The sequence below is a fragment of the Pimephales promelas genome, chromosome 14 (assembly GCF_988280905.1).
Source record: "Pimephales promelas chromosome 14, fPimPro1.hap1.1, whole genome shotgun sequence".
NCBI lineage: Eukaryota > Metazoa > Chordata > Actinopteri > Cypriniformes > Leuciscidae > Pimephales > Pimephales promelas.
The window spans coordinates 11,840,906-11,860,336 of NC_142782.1; the positions used below are offsets into that span (position 1 = coordinate 11,840,906).

Below are 19,431 nucleotides of genomic sequence, written 5' to 3' on the forward strand. Positions count from 1 at the left end.
TGTATGTATATGTATGTATATATATATATATATATATATATATATATATATATATGAAGAGTTCAGATGCAAAAGCCTCTAAATGCCATTTGAAATTTTCTTCTTTAATGATGATTTTTATCAAACTTGTATATTTAAGTTCAGTAATTTTACTTAAATAACAATAAATAGGTAATTATCATTGCCATTTAAGTGAAATCACTGAACTTAAATATACAAGTTTGATAAAAATCATCATTAAAGAAGAAAATTTCAAATGGGATTTAGAGGCTTTTGCATCTGAACTCTTCATATATATATATATATATATATATATATATATATATATATATATATGTATATAAAATAATAATACAATTATTATTATTTATTTTTTTCACTGAAAGTACACTTTAAAAAATGCTGGGTTGTTTCAACCCTACATTTGGGTTTGTCCATAGTTGACCCAAATTTGAGTTGAAACAACCCAGTATTACAAAAAAGTTTGTTATTTTTCACTGAGGGCTGCTCTTCATTCAAATACAGAGGACCTTTTATTTGCCTATTTGTTTGACTTCCTAGTCTGGTTTAAACCAGAGAGTGAAAGGGACATGTAAGATCTGTCTATTTGCCTTGGGTTTGCCCCAGTTCACATGGTTGCCATTTAAAGCAGGTGTGTGTACTGTACCTGACTCTGTATGTAATGGTGAAGTATGTTAATAGTTGTGACGTCAATGTTTGGGTGTATCCATAGGCTTCCGAAGTAAAATAGGAATGCAAAGCTCCTTATGACATAATGAGATATAAACACTTAAAATGTGTGATGATTTCAAGCAGGTGTGTTTTGAAGGAGGTCTTGGCATATCATTGAATGACTTTATTGTGTATCCCATAATAATCTCAAATCTGATAAGGCTTGTGCATATCATACGTTATGTAATCTAAGATAGGCTTTGTTCATTCTCTTCATGTTGTCTGTCTGTGATCCAAAATAGATTAATTTATTGAATATGAGTGATCCTTCCTCACATCATCATCAAATCCAGAGCCATTGAGGTTTCTAGTCTAATTTATTTTGTAATCAAAAAGGCCTCCATATTAATTTCTTATCAGATACTATAGGCCATCTTGAGAAAGCTGTAAATGTTGGCACTGGCACTTTGTTTGTGCACTGCGACCACTTTTTGCTCCTAAAACACTAGCGATCTCTCTTTCTTTCTCGTTCTTTCTCCCTCTCGTTACGAACACAGAAGGGATTGAATTTTGCCTTCTCTTTTTCTTCGAGTCTGCTGGTGTTGTGTTACTGTCCTACTTCAGGGTAATGTTGATATGGCAGCTTTGACATTGTGGTGCGGGACAGCTGATCATTGTCTCTTCTAAGAATATCCAATATGAGACACAAATGCTATATAATTGCAGGATTAATGCTATTGTAATAAGACAGTTCTTATCTAAATTTAATATGGCATTTTCCCCCTTTCAAGGGATTTTTTCTATTTTAAAGTCATATTTTATCACCTCTACATCTTTTGATTCTCCATCGTATGTTAGTCTTCAGTCCGGGTTTATTTAGACTAAGGTGTGGTTAATTCCTAACCCCAGTGGATCATTTTTCAAATGATTTTGCTATAGCTTTATCTAGGCCAACTATTCCCATGTCATATGACCTCTCAAGCTCTTTATGAAATCATTTGTTATCCCATAAATAAAAGAGCAGATGAAACTTGCTGCACCCATTTGTTTTGCAGTCTCACATGGCTGTGCCCTTGGTTTAAAGTTTCTCTGTAAACATGGTATTATGTACCTGAAACAAATAAAAGGGAATCGGTGTGAACTCATGGTTCCTGTTAACCCTCATGTGCCCCATTCACAGCCAGGATAAGCGAGTTTAATTCAAATTTAAACTAAATTATTAATTTAAATCAGTATTTTATGTTTATCATTTATATTTGCTTTCTTTTTTAGAGGAATAGTTTTCAGTGAGGATTAAATACTCTGCATAGCTCAGTGTTTTTAACAGCAGTGTTATTTTATTAAGATGAAGTCCTCTGAGAGCATTTAATAGTTTTATTTTTGACATTTTACTCTTGTATGGTTACATTTTAATTACTGAATGTGCCATACTGGACTGCCGTTTTGCTAAACTGTGTGGGGATTTTTGGGCTGGCGACCTGGCGTCTCATTCCCCATTGACTACCATAGTATGTATTTTTTTTCCTACTATGGTAGTCAATGGGGAATGAGATCTGTTTGATTAAAACATTCTTCCAAATATCTTCCTTTGTGTTCAGCAGAACAAATAAACACAAAGAGGTTTGGAACAACACGAGGGTGAGTAAATACTAGGGCTGCACGATATTGGTAAAAAATGGCATTGCGATATTTTATATTTCCGCGATATTACATCACTTTCCCCAGATGACTTGAATAGCTCTATTTGGAAAGAATGAATCATTCTAGAATGACTGGGGTGGTTTTGTCATGGAGTAAATCAGCATAGAAACTAATATTAATTGAATGTTGTTAACAGGATGCAGCACATTAGTGCTGGTTGAGGAGAGTCCCCTTTCCCCTATATAAAGCACTTTGAGTGCAGAGAAAAGTGCTATATAAATGTAATGAATTATTATTAATAATGTAGTTTACTAGACTTTAATAAATGGAACCTTATTGTAAAGTGTTTCCGATTTATGTATCTTGAGTTCAGTGTTGAATAGATCAGTTGTTTTAACCATTCATTAAAATGAATCGGTTCAAATGAGTCATTAGTTCGCAAATCAGACGTGTCAATAACGGACCACGCCACACGTTGTGTGATTATCCAGGCAGGTTAGAACATCGCACAAGGTTTGTGTCAACACAGAAAACATTTCATCACTCTATAGCATTTTTTTTTTAATCAAAGTGTGGTTTATGTAATGTCATCTGAATGTGTGGAACGGCAATTCACAACCAGTGGTAGTTTAGAAAAAAGAAAAAACATGTCTTCCGACCTTTTACCGTCATGTATTCTCAAAGATATTCAGTCAACTCAAATCATTGATAAGTGCGAGGGCGGGAGAGAGATCAAGACGGTTTGAAGACGGTGAGACTGCATGCGCGACCGGGACTTTCACTCTCTCATTTAAACGAGCGCAGAAGTCACTCATCGTCATCTGCATCACACATCTACAGTACATCATTCACCGGTCAAGCTTTGGCGGGACAAAAATGCGCTTTAGTAAGACTGACAGAAAACAGCGCGCAAGTTCCAGTCTTCTTGCATTTGATGTTTAAACTGACAGGACTTGCAAATTGCTAAACTCTCACGTTATGATGGTTAAACTTTGCATTTAATCTGCGAATCACAAGCCTTACGGGCCAGGGAGCTGCTGGCACGTAGCCTACTGATCATGAATAGCAGATTATTTACGATCCCTATAAGTGACATCGCACATCCTTGCGATGTGACTATCGTGGATTCGCACATCGCGATATCGATGTTAAAGTGATACATCGTGCAGCCCTAGTAAATACTGACAGAATTTTCATTTTTGGGTGAACTAACCCTTTAAAGGGATACTCCACCGGGTTTTCATATTAAACTATGTTATTCCCTTAATTAAGACGAGCTGATGCATACCTCTCTCGTCTCAGTGCGTGCACTCTATCGCTCTGTATTGCCGCAAAACTATGTTAGCACTTAGCTTAGCCCAGTGCATTAAATATGGGCCAGAAAGAGAAGTGACAAAACACTTCCTCGTTTTCCCTATTTAAACACAGTTACTCGATTAGTGTAACTCGACCTAGGCTGGTGACACAAAATAAAACGTTGTGTTTTTCTAAGCGTTTAAAATTGATGACTATATTGTATGGCGGAATACCATAAAAAAGTGCTTTAGAGCACTTCAACTTGGCGCAATAATACCTTCACTCGTGAAAAGTCCTCTTACCGGCTCCCGCTTTGGCGCATGTCACGTTGGCTGCATTGACGGAAATAAGAGGGAGGGGGAGAGCGAGGAAGCGGGAGCCGGTAAAGAGGACTTTTCACGAGTGAAGGTATTATTGCGCCAAGTTGAAGTGCTCTAAAGCACTTTTTTATGGTATTCCGCCATACAATATAGTCATCAATTTTAAACGCTTAGAAAAACACAACGTTTTATTTTGTGTCACCAGCCTAGGTCGAGTTACACTAATCGAGTAACTGTGTTTAAATAGGGAAAACGAGGAAGTGTTTTGTCACTTCTCTTTCTGGCCCATATTTAATGCGCTGGGCTAAGCTAAGTGCTAACATAGTTTTGCGGCAATACAGAGCGATAGAGTGCACGCACTGTGACGAGAGAGGTATGCATCAGCTCGTCTTAATTACGGGAATAACATAGTTTAATATGAAAACCCGGTGGAGTATCTCTTTAAGGAATCGATTTTAATCGATCTTCATTTTAAAGGTGACATTGGATGTCCCTTTTTACAAGATGTAAAATAAGTTTGATGTCCCCAAAGTGTGTATGTGAAGGTTTAGCTCAAAGTACCCCACAGATCATTTTTTAGCATGTCAAAATTGTCACTTTTTGGGGGTGAGCAAAAACGGGCATTTGTATGTGTCCCTTTAAATGCAAATGAGCTGCCACATTTCAAGAAGAGGGTGGAGCTTCAAGAGCTCATTTCACCAACAAAATGGGACAATCTCATGCTCTGAAAATGTCAGAAACTGTCAGCGGTGTTCAGTTTGAAGCGGCATCGAACTAATGCCTATACAGAGCCGAAGAATATCATGCTGTATGGAGATAGACCAGCTATAGTCTAATTTAATTACAGTTATAACTTAATGTTGTCATCTTGATTTTTATCCACTCTTAGTACAAGCCTGTTGTAGTGAACCTTGTCTAAATGATGGCCAAAACTTTACTAATGAGTTTACTAAGTTTATTGTACTTCAAGTTCACACAAATGACAATAAAGTCTTATCCATAATCTCTCTTGCTCTCTCTCGCTATCTCGCATTGTCATCAACGTACACTGCGAATAACACAAACAAATATATGCAGACCTTATGCCTTTTCGGGGGATGCTTAATATAAATTGGAAACGTTATATTTGTTAAACAACGCCTGTGAACTAATAAAGTCTCTGCTCTCACTTTCTATAGCGCATACTGGGCCTCATTTATCAAACGTTCGTACACCAAATTTACAGCGTACACTTGGCATACACCCAAAACCACGGTGACTTTGAGATTTATTAATATGGACGTTGGTGTACGGCACGCTCAAATCCTACGCCAGCTCAGGAGGTGGTGTACACACGTTTTGAGCATGGGTTTTAGTTAGTGTGGAAATGTGCAGAAAAATTCCTAACACCACAAAACGAACTGACAAACTAAACGATATAATATATGATGACCTACTGTAAAAAAAAAAACACAAAAAAAAAAACGGCAGTGTTTATTTTTGTGCAACATGGATTTCAATGTTTAATTTGTGTGACTTTGCCAAAACATTTGATTTGTTGGCATATTCGTTCAGTTGCGAGCCTGTGCACTTTAACTGACGTTTCAGGATTATCCCGGCAGGTGCACACGGAGTGGGTTCGGTAGCCTACTGAAAGGCTTTCAATGACAAAAAAAAAATATTGAGACTGACAAAATAATAAAAAATACATTCCTCTTCTTTTACATTATAATAATAATAATAATACAAATAATAATAACGACTCTCTTCTCCTAAATCAGTGTTTCCCAACCCTGTTCCTGGCGGCACACCAACACTGCACGTATTCTTTGTCTCCCTTATCAAACACACCTGATTCAACTCATCAGCTCATTATCAGGTGGGTTAATGAGCTGATGAGTTGAATCGGGTGTGTTTGATTAGGGAGACAAAGAATACGCGCAGTGTTGGTGTGCCGCCAGGAACAGGGTTGGGAAACACTGTTCTAAATAACAATAAGCGTGATTAATAATAAAAATCATAATAATAGAATATTACAAATTGTCATGCAATTATTAATGTGAATGAATGGTAGCTACTCTACATCACATCATCATCATCATCACTATTGTACACCCCAATACATGTGACGTGATTCAAAGTTGAATGCTAATTCAAAAGACGTGCTGCAAAATAATGCATTGTGATAGGTCTTTTTCGGTCAGAGAAGCTTCTCTTTGCCGTCTTCCGTGTGTCCATGGTGTAAAATGAGGGCGTGGGGGGAGCGGAGACTTGAATATTTAGGGGCGTGTTATTCTAATGACGATCGTTTTCAGCCGCGGGATTTATCAAGGGCAGGCATTGCGTACACCTGGATTTCAAAGGTACGCACAGCTTCATAAATCAGGCGGTGAGAGGAGTGTTAGCATAATCTTATGCCAACATATACGCCCGTTTCTACGCAAGAATGATAAATGAGGGCCATTGTAACTATAGAATCAATTGTTAACATGCATGTGAATTGTGAACGCCAGCGTTTATCACAGGTTCGCGTTAAAGTCTGTTTAGAGACATACATATACATTTTTACCTTACAGTTACTGTAAATCCGGCCTCTAGTTCATAAACGCCCGAGGAGAACGGACCCCCGACTGAGCCTGGGTTCTCCCAAGGTTTTTTTTTTTTTTTTTCTCCATTGGGTCACCTGATGGAGTTTTAGGACACCATTAGGTCACTTGATGAAGTTTTTCGGTTCCTTGCCACTGTTGCATTTGGCTTGCTCAGTTGGGGATATTCAAATGAATTAACCAATCATTAATACCCTTGATCAGCTCTACCAAATGTGGATGTTTTTCCACTAAGAAACGAACATTGTTAATATGTTTTGATTGATACTATGAAGCTGCTTTGATGCAGTCTATATTGTGAAAACTGCTATATAAATATACTTGACTTGACTTTCATTACTGTGGTGATCAGTATCACTCCAGAGACTATAAACCGGATGGATCCCAAACAGTTGGTACTAATCCATTCTTGATTAACAACTTTTTTTCGTATTGACCCTTCACAAAGCAGTCTGGTGAACAGTAAAATGATTTGCGCAGACATAATTTAGGCATATGGGGGTGCAGTCCCTTTGAAAGTCTACAACTTATCCTTCAGTGGATCTGATGTTGGGAGTACATGAAGACGGTCATGTTCACTCTTACATCCAACACCGCAGTTGCTTACAAATCATTCTTTTTGCTGGAACCTCAACTTTAGTAATCTTGCTGACAGCCATCTTTTAGTCCCTCAAAAAGTGTGTGACTAGTAGTTGAAGGCGTCCTTAACGCGCATGAACTGATTACTTAATACTTAATTCACCTTCATAATGTGAATCTGAATGAAATCGTTCAGTAAATCTACTTCCTGGATTTTTGAATAAATGTGACTAATGTTTATCTCTGCAAATGATAGAAGGCTTTAAAGAACACAGTATAGTTCACTGTGCCCTTCTCGGAACGAGTTAATGATTGCAGATGAATGTAGATTAGGAGCCGCAAATGTTTGTTTGAGTTACTTTTTCCCTGTATAAAGAGATAAGTGTGTGTGTTAGATTAGTTGCGAGGGATGTGTTGGATGTTCACATGAAGTCCATTCGTCAAATTTTTCGAATGTTGTCTCAGAAAACAAAGATCTTTCAGGCATGACCATTTGTATTGATTCCTGAGAGCTGCAAGAGAATGATGTATTGAAGATATGCTTATGAAAGAGACTATAAAAATGGGTTTTACTGCAAAGTGATCTGTTAAAAAAGCCCTAGATATCTGTATTCGATGGGATTCTGTGCTGCGGTTGTCAAGCATCTGTGGTTCACCTCCCTTTAGGTCCAAACAAACTTTTCGAGAAGAAGATAATGTAAATAGGCCTGGGTTATCTTGAAGGAACTTTCCTTATCAAATTCTAAACAGTGACCTTCTGAAGAACATTCCTTGAGCTTCGATTGCTGATAGGCATGATTTCCCTTTAGTCTTCCCCACCCCCGAAACTCCAGATTTGAGTTTCCTGCTGTGGTCCGAGTGTATACGGTCCACTAACAGACTAATAGTCTCTGTTTCCTGGTCTTGGGTTTCTATACTTTTTCCCATTGGATGGGATTTCAAGCATAAATTAGCATTTTTAACTACAGTATTATTCTTTGAAAAAAAAACATAAAGGTGAAGTGTTTCTGCACAACAAAACACTGAAAAATTTACATTCATTCAGGGCTTAATGAAAAGGAAATATATTATGTTATATAAAGGGTTTGAATTTATAATGCATGGCTTTTCATTATTATTATTGGACACCTTTGAAGTGAGAATGCTTTGGCTTTTTTGGTCAATAGAAAATAGGCTTCAAAATAATGAGTTCATGAGCCGGTTGCATAAACTGATAAGACTATTTTTTACTAGTTAATCACATTTTTTTTCTTCAGGACTGTTCATAGTTACGTCAAAATATAAATGTGTCTAATTTGATATCAAAACATAAGGCTGATTAACTAACTGCAAGTTTATCATACTAGTACTAAAGGCACAGTCTTAATGTAATAGCTGGCCACAATACATTGACTTTTGTGAGAAGAAAATAAAACAGCATATCACTTTATGATTTGACGGCCTGTCTGCTAATCTTCAGTGCATTTACCATTTAAACATTCATTTTAGTGTTTATATTTGGAAATTACAACAAAATGAATACTGTTTTCTGAATCATATTTAATATGAATGAATGGTTACGGTTTATTCAACCCGGTCTCATCCCAAGACGTCATATAACTGACGTTTTGGGACGTCTTTTGACCATACGTCAATATTCGCCTTTTTAGGGCCCCCTTAAACGTCGGTAGATGAGGTTATGGTATCCTAACTCTACCCCATACCTAAACCTAACCCTAAACCTAACCCGTCACATAACTGACGTTAAAGGTAAAGCGTCAGTTGTATGACGGCCCGGGATCGCCATCTACCGACGTTTAAGGGGGCCCTAAAAAGGCGGATATTGACATATGGTCAAAATACGTCCCAAAACGTCAGTTATATGACTTTTTGGGATGAGACCGTGTTATTTTATTTTAAGGTGCCAGTGTTACAGTGTAATTAATGCATTACTAAGTAATGAATAATTTATTTACTTGTCCCTTGAAAAAGTAAAGTAAGGGATTACTCTTAATTTTTGGCTAATTTAATGAGACTTCTGATGTAATTGCATTTATTAGTCTAGACTATAAAACAATTCTATCTAACACAATCTGGATTTAACATCAAGCATAATTTATACAATTTTATATTTGAAAGAAATAAAACTGCAGTGTCATGTATTGTTTAACTGATTGTGGTTAATATGGGATTTGGAAAGTAAATAGTACTATTTACTATTTAGAAAAAGTAATTTGTACAGTAATTTAATTACACTATTACAAATTAAATTAGTTGCTTGACATTAATTACTAGTGTAACTTACCAAACACTGGTAATTAATTATAGCCTAGATTAAAGTAGTGAGTAATAATAATGAACTATGTAGGGTTAGAGTTGAGTGAAAAAGTTTTCAAACCCAAATTCTATAAATATATATTATTTCAGTAATACATTTTCCTTTTTAAAAGTACTGAAATCGCTTTTATGTGTTATTCTAAAAGGAATTTTTTTCCTCCTTAAAATTGTTGTACCATTCTGTCCAAAACTCTTGTCCTGTGGGGGTCCAAACCTAAATGCTTGGAATTCTGCAGCGGCTGCTTCCTCTGAGCACATGCCATGTTTAATGTGATTCATCTGTGGGAGCCGCTGTTTGGTGTCCGTGACTGTAGACTGTCCGTGATCCCAGTGTTCAGGAGTCTATTATGACAACAGCGTGGGTGGATAATGGCTTGTTCATGATTACAGATACTGAACTCCAGAACTCTCCTATCTGCTGCTCTGCTGAACAAATTGCAGAGCAGAAATGAGTGGACAAGCGTAGGCTAAACAAAGACATTTTTTTTCCCCCCTTTATTTCATCAGTAGGAGGGCTTCTCTGACCTGGATCATTTACTGGCACAGAGTTCAACTCCCATGTCAAAATCTGGCCTCTCTATTTGTATGTAATTTAGTTTTGATCCCACCACCATTTAAATCAATGAATTTAGCTTGGATAATAAAACAAAAGGGTGTCATACATACCACAGATCTTAACCACTTAATCATGTGTGCTCATAGGGTTATGCTAAAGTCATGTTCGACTCTCTATTTAGTTTTGAATGGTCAGGTGCTGCATTCATTTTGTATAATGAATGCTAATGATCACTCTGTGGCCTTATTCTTACATAATGCAAATTATAATAATGGACAACCAGCTGGAGATTACAGGGTTTTTCTACAGTTCTTTCCCCACACAAACAATTATCTCTTTTTTTTTAAATCTTATATAAAAATAATATATGCAACATTTTCGTTACATAAGAAAATTTGCAACAGTGCATATGAAATGTTTCTAAAATTACACTTAAATCATAAATTACTTGCATAACAAATAATGCAGTATTATTTTAGCATTATTTAGTATTTGGTAGTATTTAGTAATTTTATGTGCCTTTTTATTACTATTTAACATTTTTAAAACTTTATTTAAATTGTAGTCATTTTAGTGCTTCAACTTCAACTTTTATTTTAGTTATTACCTTTTTAAACTGTTCTTTTTCTAATATTCATAATTTATTTTAGCTTTATTTTAATGGGCACAAAATATTTCTAATAGTTTTATTTAGTTTACTGTGGTTTAAAAATAAGGCTTTGTCATTTTTTTAAAATTATTTCAGCTTATTTAAAGTCTTATAAGGGACCTATTATGCTCTCCAAGTCTTGATTTTGTTTTTGGAGTCTACCAGGATAGGGTTACATATTTGAATGTTTAAAAAACACATAATTTTTTACATATTTGACATTATTGCAACACCTTTTTTCCCAGTCCGTCAGTAACGCTCTGTTTTAGGGGTGTAACGGTTCACAAAATTCACGGTTCGGTTCGATACGATACACTTGTGTCACGGTTCGGTACGGTACGGTTCGGTATGTTTCCGATAAAGCGAAAAGAAAGAAATGCCAGAGAAATGTCCTTGATTTTAATCATAAAGAAGGATTTTTTTTTTTTTTTTTACTTCAAGCAATGATGCAGCTATACTTGACTTTTCTTAGGAGCATATAAAAAAAACCCCAGCTCAGACAAAATGAAATGTAATATTGTAGTAGTTATAAACAAAGGTTTATTTTAGTTCAGATTAACATTTGAGGGCATCAATTGTATTCATAATGTCAAAATAAAACCGACGTAATGTTACTTGAAAGCATTATAGCCTACTATTCCGGTCAAACTGGTTACAGTTTGTAGTGTTATACAGTAAATCCATGGTGAATGTTGCTGATCTGTAGACTGGATAGTTTATTCATGGCACAATGTTCCTGGTTTCCACATCAGCGCTGTTTGATTCGTTAATAACAAAGAAATGTGAATGTTTCTTACTAGATCTCGCAGCAATGTTATTACTTCAGTGGCGAATTCAAATTTTTTTCTTTCGCTATAGTAACAGTGCTGCTTGATTAAGATCTGCTCGCGGCCTCCCGCTGCATTGGTCCAAACTGATAAACGGTCCGTCAACCACACAATCACAAGTAGCTCAGTTTAGTTCCGCTTGCATTACATTTTCCATTTGATGTTGTGATCACGCCAGCATCTCTTACATTATGAGCGCACTTGCCACGCGCGACGCAGCTACATATGAAATAACAAAATTTTGGTCCGCACAAAAAATGGTCCAACGCACCGTTCGGTTCAGAAATGCATACCGAAAATCGAAACAAAAGCCTCGTACCGAACGGTTCAATACGAATACGTGTATCGTTACACCCCTACTCTGTTTAGTTCCTTTCTCTGTGAAGCCCCTCCTTCTGAAAACTGAAAAGTGCTCTGATTGGTTTGCTGTACCGCGAGTTTCAACACACTGCTAATGTAACTTATGTATGCCTTAGGCGGAAATTATTTAAATGAGGAATATCGTGATGTGTACATTACCGGACGAAAACTCCTCAAATAGAAACATTATTACACTTAAAGGACAACTCCGGCGCAAAATGAACCTTTAGTCTAATTACACATTGTTACCTAGTCAACCGTTATCAGAGATTTGTTTTCATGTTGCCGAATGTAAATAGTTTTATCTCTAAAAACAGTTTAGCCTATAACGCTAGTACAATGCTAGTATATAGGGCATAGAGTAATGACAAGTAAAAATTGCTTGTTATTACCACTAACACGGCTCAAAATAGCCCCACAGTAACACGACAGCATAACAAGGGTCCCTACATTCAAACCGAAGCATTGAGAACTTTGTCAGTGTCCATACAATTTAATAAGAAGATATTTTATACACACAGTCAACTTCGGGAATACAGGAAAAAGCCATCTTGGAAAAATAGTCTCTACCAGTCGATCTACGAACGCCGATCCATGTGCGCTGGTGAGATGTGACTAAGGTGATAAGGTGAGCGTGAACAGTAGGCTACGTGTATATATTGAAGAGAAGAAAACGGTTTGTGTTTGTGTTTCTACTGGAAACAACGGACCCTATGAGATTCTGCACAGTTCAGCGCACATGGATCGGCGCTCGTAGATCGACTGGTAGAGACTTTTTTTCAAAGATGGCTTCTTCCTGTATTCGCGAAGTTGACTGTGTGTATAAAATATCTTCTTATTAAACTGTATGGACACTGACAACGTTCTCAATGCTTCGGTTTGAATGTAGGGATCCTTGTTATGCTGTCGTGTTAGTGTGGGGCTATTTTGAGCCTTGTTAGTGGTAATAACAAGCGATTTTTATTTGTCATTACTCTATGCCCTATATACTAGCATTGTACTAGCGTTATAGGCTAAACTGTTTTTAGAGATAAAACTATTTACATTCGGCAATCATGAAAACAAATCTCAGAAAACGGTTGACTAGATAGCAATGTGTAATTAGACCAAAGGTTCATTTTGTGCCGGAGTTGTCCTTTAAGAAAGTTGAAAATGTCAAAAAGCGTGATAGGATCCCTTTAACAAAGAAAAAAAATGAGCACAACTGTCATGCAATCTAACGAAAACCTTGTTTGATTCTCTTTGCAGTTGGTACAAGCTGGTGGATAAGAATGGGAAACAAGAGAAGGACCGAGGGGAAGTTCAATTGGACATTCAGTTCATGAGGAACAACCTGTCGGCCAGCATGTTTGACCTCTCCATGACAGACAAACCTCGCTCTGGCATCTCCAAGCTCAAGGATAAAATTCGTGGTAAGAAGAAAGACGGCCTGTCAGATTCTGTCTCTGCGATCGTGCCCTCCTCAGTGGGAACCGACAGTGAAGGAGAAGGAGAGGGTGCTTCAGACACTCTTAAGAAGAAATCGAAACTGAAATCCTTTTTTGGACCAAAGACAAATCTCCAAAGGAATGTGTCCCAGTCCATGTCAACCTTGGGCACCCTGCCTGAGAAGAACAGTTCACTCAGCAGCAGCAGATCGTCCGGCCTTAATGTGGACTCTCCTGATGGTAAGGTCAAAGGTTATGCATCTAGTCCAAATATATGAATATAAGTTTCTGGACACATTTTGGACCTCATGGACATTTCTGTTTTAATACACATTCTGTTCTATTTTCTCTTGCAGTGAAAAAGAGGTTTAAAATTCTGGGACACAAGCGCACTGACAGTTCAGATAGCAAAGCGTCTCTCGGCCCCTTTTCTCTTCTGAGCCGCTCTAAACAAAACATCCCGGAGCAGAATAACCTGTGTATCAATGGCAACCATGTTTATGCTGAGGAACAAGAACCGAAAGCTGCTTTTGGCTCCACACTCAGTCTGAACAGCTCAGGAAAGGGTTCAGTAGAGGATGTTCGCAAACACCATCAAAGAAATGCTTCCGACATGTCCATCGACTCAATTAAAGGCCTGAGCATCCCCTCATACAAGCCTGAAGTGCTAGACAAGACTCCTCTTGCCTCACAGAGCCCTCTAGAGGACAGGAGCCTCAGTCAAGTAGAGGCGGTGGAGAAGGGTAGCAAACCCGGCGGAAGAAGCCTTCAAGAGATGCTGGACCGACAGGAAGAAAAAGAGTCGAGGAAGCAGCAAGAACTAGAGAGAAAACAAGAGGAAGAGAGGAAAACTAGACTTGAAGAGCAGGAGAAGAAGCGCAAGGAAGAGGAAGAGCTGCAGAAGAAGGCCAGGGAGGAGGAGACGCGGCGGTCCGAGGAGACGCGGCAACACGAGGAGTCCAGAGTAAGCGAACGCCTTTCCTCTCTCTTTGGCATCGGAAGGAAGAAGGAGGAGAAGAGAGAGGAAGCAACGAATGAACCCAAACGTTTGGATGCGCCCTCCACCATAAACTCGTTTGAAGACATTCCCCTCACCCCGGATAACCCCGCCTCTTTCCCAGAAGAGAGATCCACGGACCCGCGGAAGGGCGCTAGGACCACCCCAACGCCAACAGCCATTGCTCTCCCAAGTCGCACAGCGAAAGTGTCTGCCGTCAAGCCGAGGTGAGTGCACATATTGTTGAACCTCCTCTTGATAAATGGATGGGTGAATATTCACTAATTAGCAATGCATTTAAAGGGATAGTTTAATTTGAAATTAATTTTTGATATGTTTTAGCTTACCTCAAGGGGATCCAAGATGTAGGTGTCTTTGTTTCCACAGTATTTTCAATTTTGACATTTTTTGGTCAAACCGTTGTTCTCTGTCAGTCATACACTGGAGGTGAAGGGGGGTCCTCAATCGGTTCACCTCAAAGAGCATGCACAGAGAAGTCAAAATTAAACATGATTTAATGACTCTTACATGTAAGTACACCTTGATGGCCTAAGACACGAAACGAGCGGTTTGTGTGAGAAAACGAACAGTATTTATATCGTTTTACCTCTTGTAATCACAGCCATGACAAAATGATCTGACGGCACGGGCGCTTTGGTCTGCGCATGCGCTGGAAGTGATCGCTTGCGCGCCGACGTCACTCTTTGTTTATACAGAGATGGAAGACGATTTCGGTATATCTAAATATCTAAATCTTCCGAAATCTCTGTGTAAATATTGAGAGACGTCACACGCAAGCGATCACTTCCGGCGTAACATTGAACTGATTCAGTTCGGTTCAGTTGGACATTGAACAACTGATTCAGATCACTTGGATTACACAAGGTAAAAACGATATAAATAATGTTCGTTTTCTCACAAAAACCGCTCGTTTCGTGTCTTAGGCCATCAATGAGTACTTACATTTACGAGTCATTAAATCATGTTTAATTTTGACTTCTCTGTGCATGCTCTTTGGTGGACCCCCTTCACCTCCAGTGTATGACTGATAGACAACAACGGTTTGACTGAAAAATGTCAAAATTGAAAATACTGTGGAAACAAAGACACCTACATCTTGGATGCCCTTGAGGTAAGCTAAAACATATCAAAAATTAATTTCAAAGTGAACTATCCCTTTAATAGTGATATAATATTAAGCAATATTGTGATGATTTTAATGCGCGATTGATTGACCAGTAAGTTTCCTGTAGTGCTTGTTACACTAGTTTAACCAGAATCTTGCATGGGTCGTGTTTGGCCCAAAAAACCTGCTTTACGTACCAGAACACGACATGTTAATCCAAACCATATCTGCATTCAAATAAATCTAAACATTTATATCAGGGAGGGAGTTTAGGAGGGTTTTATGTGCATCATAATCACAGACATAGGTGGCTTCATTAATGTGAAATACATAAAAGGTTTTGACCTACATAATAATACTAATAATAATAATTTGATCAATTAACATTATTTGACATTTAAAAATGCTTTTGTTATTTAACCTGCAGTATATCCGCAACTGTTGATTCAGATGTTTTAATAATAATGCTTTAATTAATTTCAAAATAAAAAAAGGTGTTAGGGCTGGTAAGTTTAATGTCATTAATGTTTTTGCAAAAATATAATTAGATAAATATTAGACAAATAATAGACAAAATCTGTTAATTTCTTTGTTATATTGTATTAAAGGGATAGTTCCCTTTGAAATTAATTTTTGATATGTTTTAGCTTACCTCAAGGGCATCCAAGATGTAGGTGTCTTTGTTTCCACAGTTTTTTCAATTTTGCCATTTTTCGGTCAAACTGTTCTTGTCTGTCAGTCATATAATGCAGGTTTAGGGGGTCCACCAAAGAGCATGCACAGAGAAGTCAAAATTTAACATGATTTAATGATTCGTAAATGTAAGTACACATTGATGGCCTAATACACGAAACGAGCGGTTTGTGTGAGAAAACGAATTTAAAAGTATTTATATCGTTTTTACCTCTTGTTAACAGCCTTTCCCAACTGATCTGAATCAGATGTCTAACTGAACCGAACTGAATTATGTCCAACGTTTCTCCGGAAGTGATCTCTCGCGTGTCTACGTCACGCATTGTTTACACAGAGATTTCGGAGGTTTTACCTTTCACTAAACCTATTTAGATATATCGAAATCGTCTTCCATTGCGATTTCCCGTATATCTAAATATGTTTAGATCTTCACAGTGAAAGGTAAAACTTACGTAATCTCGTAAGTGATCACTTCCGGCGGAACGTTGGACAAGGTTCAGTTAGATGTCTGATTCAGATCAGTTGGACATGGCTGTTAACAAGAGGTAAAAACAATATAAATACTGTTCGTTTTCTCACACAAACCGCTCGTTTCGTGTCTTAGGCCATCAATGTGTACTTGCATTTACGAGTCATTAAATCATGTTTAATTTTGACTTCTCTGTGCATGCTCTTTGACGTGGACCCCCATACCTGCATAATATGACTGACAGACAAGAACGGTTTGACCAAAAAAATGTCAAAATTGAAAATACTGTGGAAACAAAGACACCTACATCTTGCATGTCCTTGAGGTAAGCTAAAACATATCAAAAATTAATTTCAAAGTGAACTATCCCTTTAATAATGCTTCAACAACGCCTTAAATATATTTAACTACATTTTTACTGCTTTAGTTCTTACATTATACACCACTATTCAAAATTCGTGGGTTATTGAGTTTTTTTCTTTTATTTAGCAAGAATCAATTTAATTTGATTAAAAGTGACAGAAAATACATTTATTATGTAACAAAATTTATTTTAAAAAAATGCTGTTCTTTTGAACTTTCTATTCCTCAAAGAAGATATACATTTTATTTCCCACGAAAAAAAATATTGAACGACTGTTACCAATATTAATAAGAATATGAAATCTTTCTTTAGCACCAAATAAGCATAGATATTAGAATGATTTCTATAGGATCATGTGACTCTGACGACTGGCGTAATGATGCTGAAAATTCTGCTTTGCCATCACGGAAATTTGGAAAAATAAAATACAAAACCATTGTTTTAAATGATAATATTTCACAATATTACTGTTTTTACTGTATTTTTGATCAAATAAAACATTGTCACATACACACACACACATATGTATGTATATATATATATATATATATATATATATGTATATATATATATATGTATATATATATGTATATATATATGTATATATATATATATATAATAGCCAGCTCTAAATCAACCCCAGGGAACTATCTGAGCATTGTTCTACCCTTGAGCTCCATATTAGTTGCTTTTCTTTTAAATGGCGTGTTTTTGAAGCATTCTTATAAGATCTAATGAAACTAAAAATGTAGAGGTCTGTATTATATTCAGCCGAACTCATGCTGAGGCTGCATGCTGAATGATGCGTCAGCCTGCCTTGTAATGCAGTTAGTATCTTGCCACCTGAGAGCTGAGGGAAACCCAGGCTGAAACTCGACTCCTCTCACCTCTGTCTACTCTACTGCTCTTAAAGAAGAACTCCTTCATTTAGATTTGTGAAAATTGCTTTAATAGGTGATTTAATAACAGAAGATCTGAAGTTGCGTATAATAACAGTTCAAGAGAGAAAGTGCACATGTAGTTTTAGTGAAACAGCTCAAATTGCTATGGATTGAGGTTGTTACTGAAAGCTTTTCTTGTTCAAAGACCTCCATTAGCTTTTAGGATTTTTGTTTTCGTCTCTCAGCACAGCTGTATCCCATTTTGGAAGTGTGCGTGTTTATGGGAGTGGGTTTTCTGTGAGGATGGGATGAAATCATTGTATCTCAACTAGATGGGGGATGGTCAGGTATGATTGAGTTTCATACCCTTGGGTGAAAGTGGAATATGTTGTATCACAGTGATTTAGTCAAAAAAAGCTCTTCATTCAATCTTTTGTTGAGTGGTGTGCCTGTGATACTTTGAACGCATACTAAATATAGCCTAATGTATACGTTAATTATAGCATTCAGTGTTTGTTCATTTTTATGACCACGAAGTGCACTCAGATTAGAATAGGTTTTATTATATTAAAGGGTTAGTTCACCCAAAAATGAAAATTAAGTCATTAATTACTCACCCCCATGCTGTACCAACCTTATAAGACCTTCGTTCATCTTCGGAACACAAATGAAGATATTTTTGATTAAATTTGAGAGCTGTCTCACTACCACATTGGCTGCCTAAGGGACTGGCTCTTGACGGCCCAGAAAGTCAATGAAGAAAATGTTTAAATATCCCATGTGACTACCGCGGCTCAACTATAAGTTTATCAAGCGACAAGAATACTTTTTGTGTGAAAAAACAAACAAAAATAACGACTTTATTCGACTATTTCTTTTCTTCCTTGTTGGCCTAAAATGAGACTTCCTTAGATTTCCACGACGCATGCGCGAGAATTGCGATCTCCTTCAACTACTTCAGTTCAGTTCTCGCGCATGCGTCGTGGAAATCTAAGGAAGTCTCGTTTCAGGCCAACAATGAAGAAAAGGAATAGTCGAATAAAGTCGTTATTTTTGTTTGTTTTTTCTCACAAAAAGTATTCTCATCGCTTGATAAACTTATAGTTGAGCCACTGCAGTCACATGGGATATTTAAACATTTTCTTCATTGACTTTCTGGGCCGTCAAGAGCCAGTCCCTTAGGCAGCCAATGTGGTAGTGATACAGCTCTCAATTTTAATCAAAAATATCTTCGTCTGTGTTCCGAAGACGAACGAAGGACTTACGGGGTTGGTACAGCATGGGGATGAGTAATTAATGACTTAATTTTCATTTTTGGTTGAACTAACCTTTTTAACAACATTTTTACCCTATGTAACTAACTTAACCTGTTTTGCCGAAGGCATTTGATTGGTTAGTAGAGGAAGGAATGTGTACTGGATCGTCATATGGTAATCTTCTGGAATGGAGTGAAACAAGTTGTGAAAGGTGATGATCTTGTACTCTTACAGACTGTGTGACTAAGAGACATTGTCTTAGAGAAAATTTGTTTTCTACTGGGAGTTCTAGGGATTTTAGGAACTTCTTTTTTGTGCTGATTAACTACTATGGTGAGTAACTAATTTTCCAAAAGCTGAGAATAGAAAGAGACAGGAATATGGTTTGTTGTCTTTGTTTCTGTGGGCCTTTTAGAT

At 37.2% G+C, this 19,431-nt stretch overlaps 1 protein-coding gene across 3 annotated transcripts in view; it reads left to right on the forward strand.

Annotated features, from left to right (window-relative positions):
• Nucleotides 1–19,431, forward strand: part of rab11fip1a (RAB11 family interacting protein 1 (class I) a) — a 29,634-nt gene that overhangs the window by 3,298 nt on the left and 6,905 nt on the right. For 2 of the 3 annotated variants that reach the window (XM_039682583.2, XM_089119412.1), the window contains exons 2-3: nucleotides 13,050–13,468; nucleotides 13,585–14,452. In XM_039682583.2, coding sequence (XP_039538517.2) covers nucleotides 13,050–13,468; nucleotides 13,585–14,452 — 1,287 coding nt within the window. Of the gene's footprint in view, nucleotides 1–13,049; nucleotides 13,469–13,584; nucleotides 14,453–19,052; nucleotides 19,348–19,431 lie in introns of those variants that run through there. The other variant, XM_089119413.1, reaches the window with a different exon arrangement.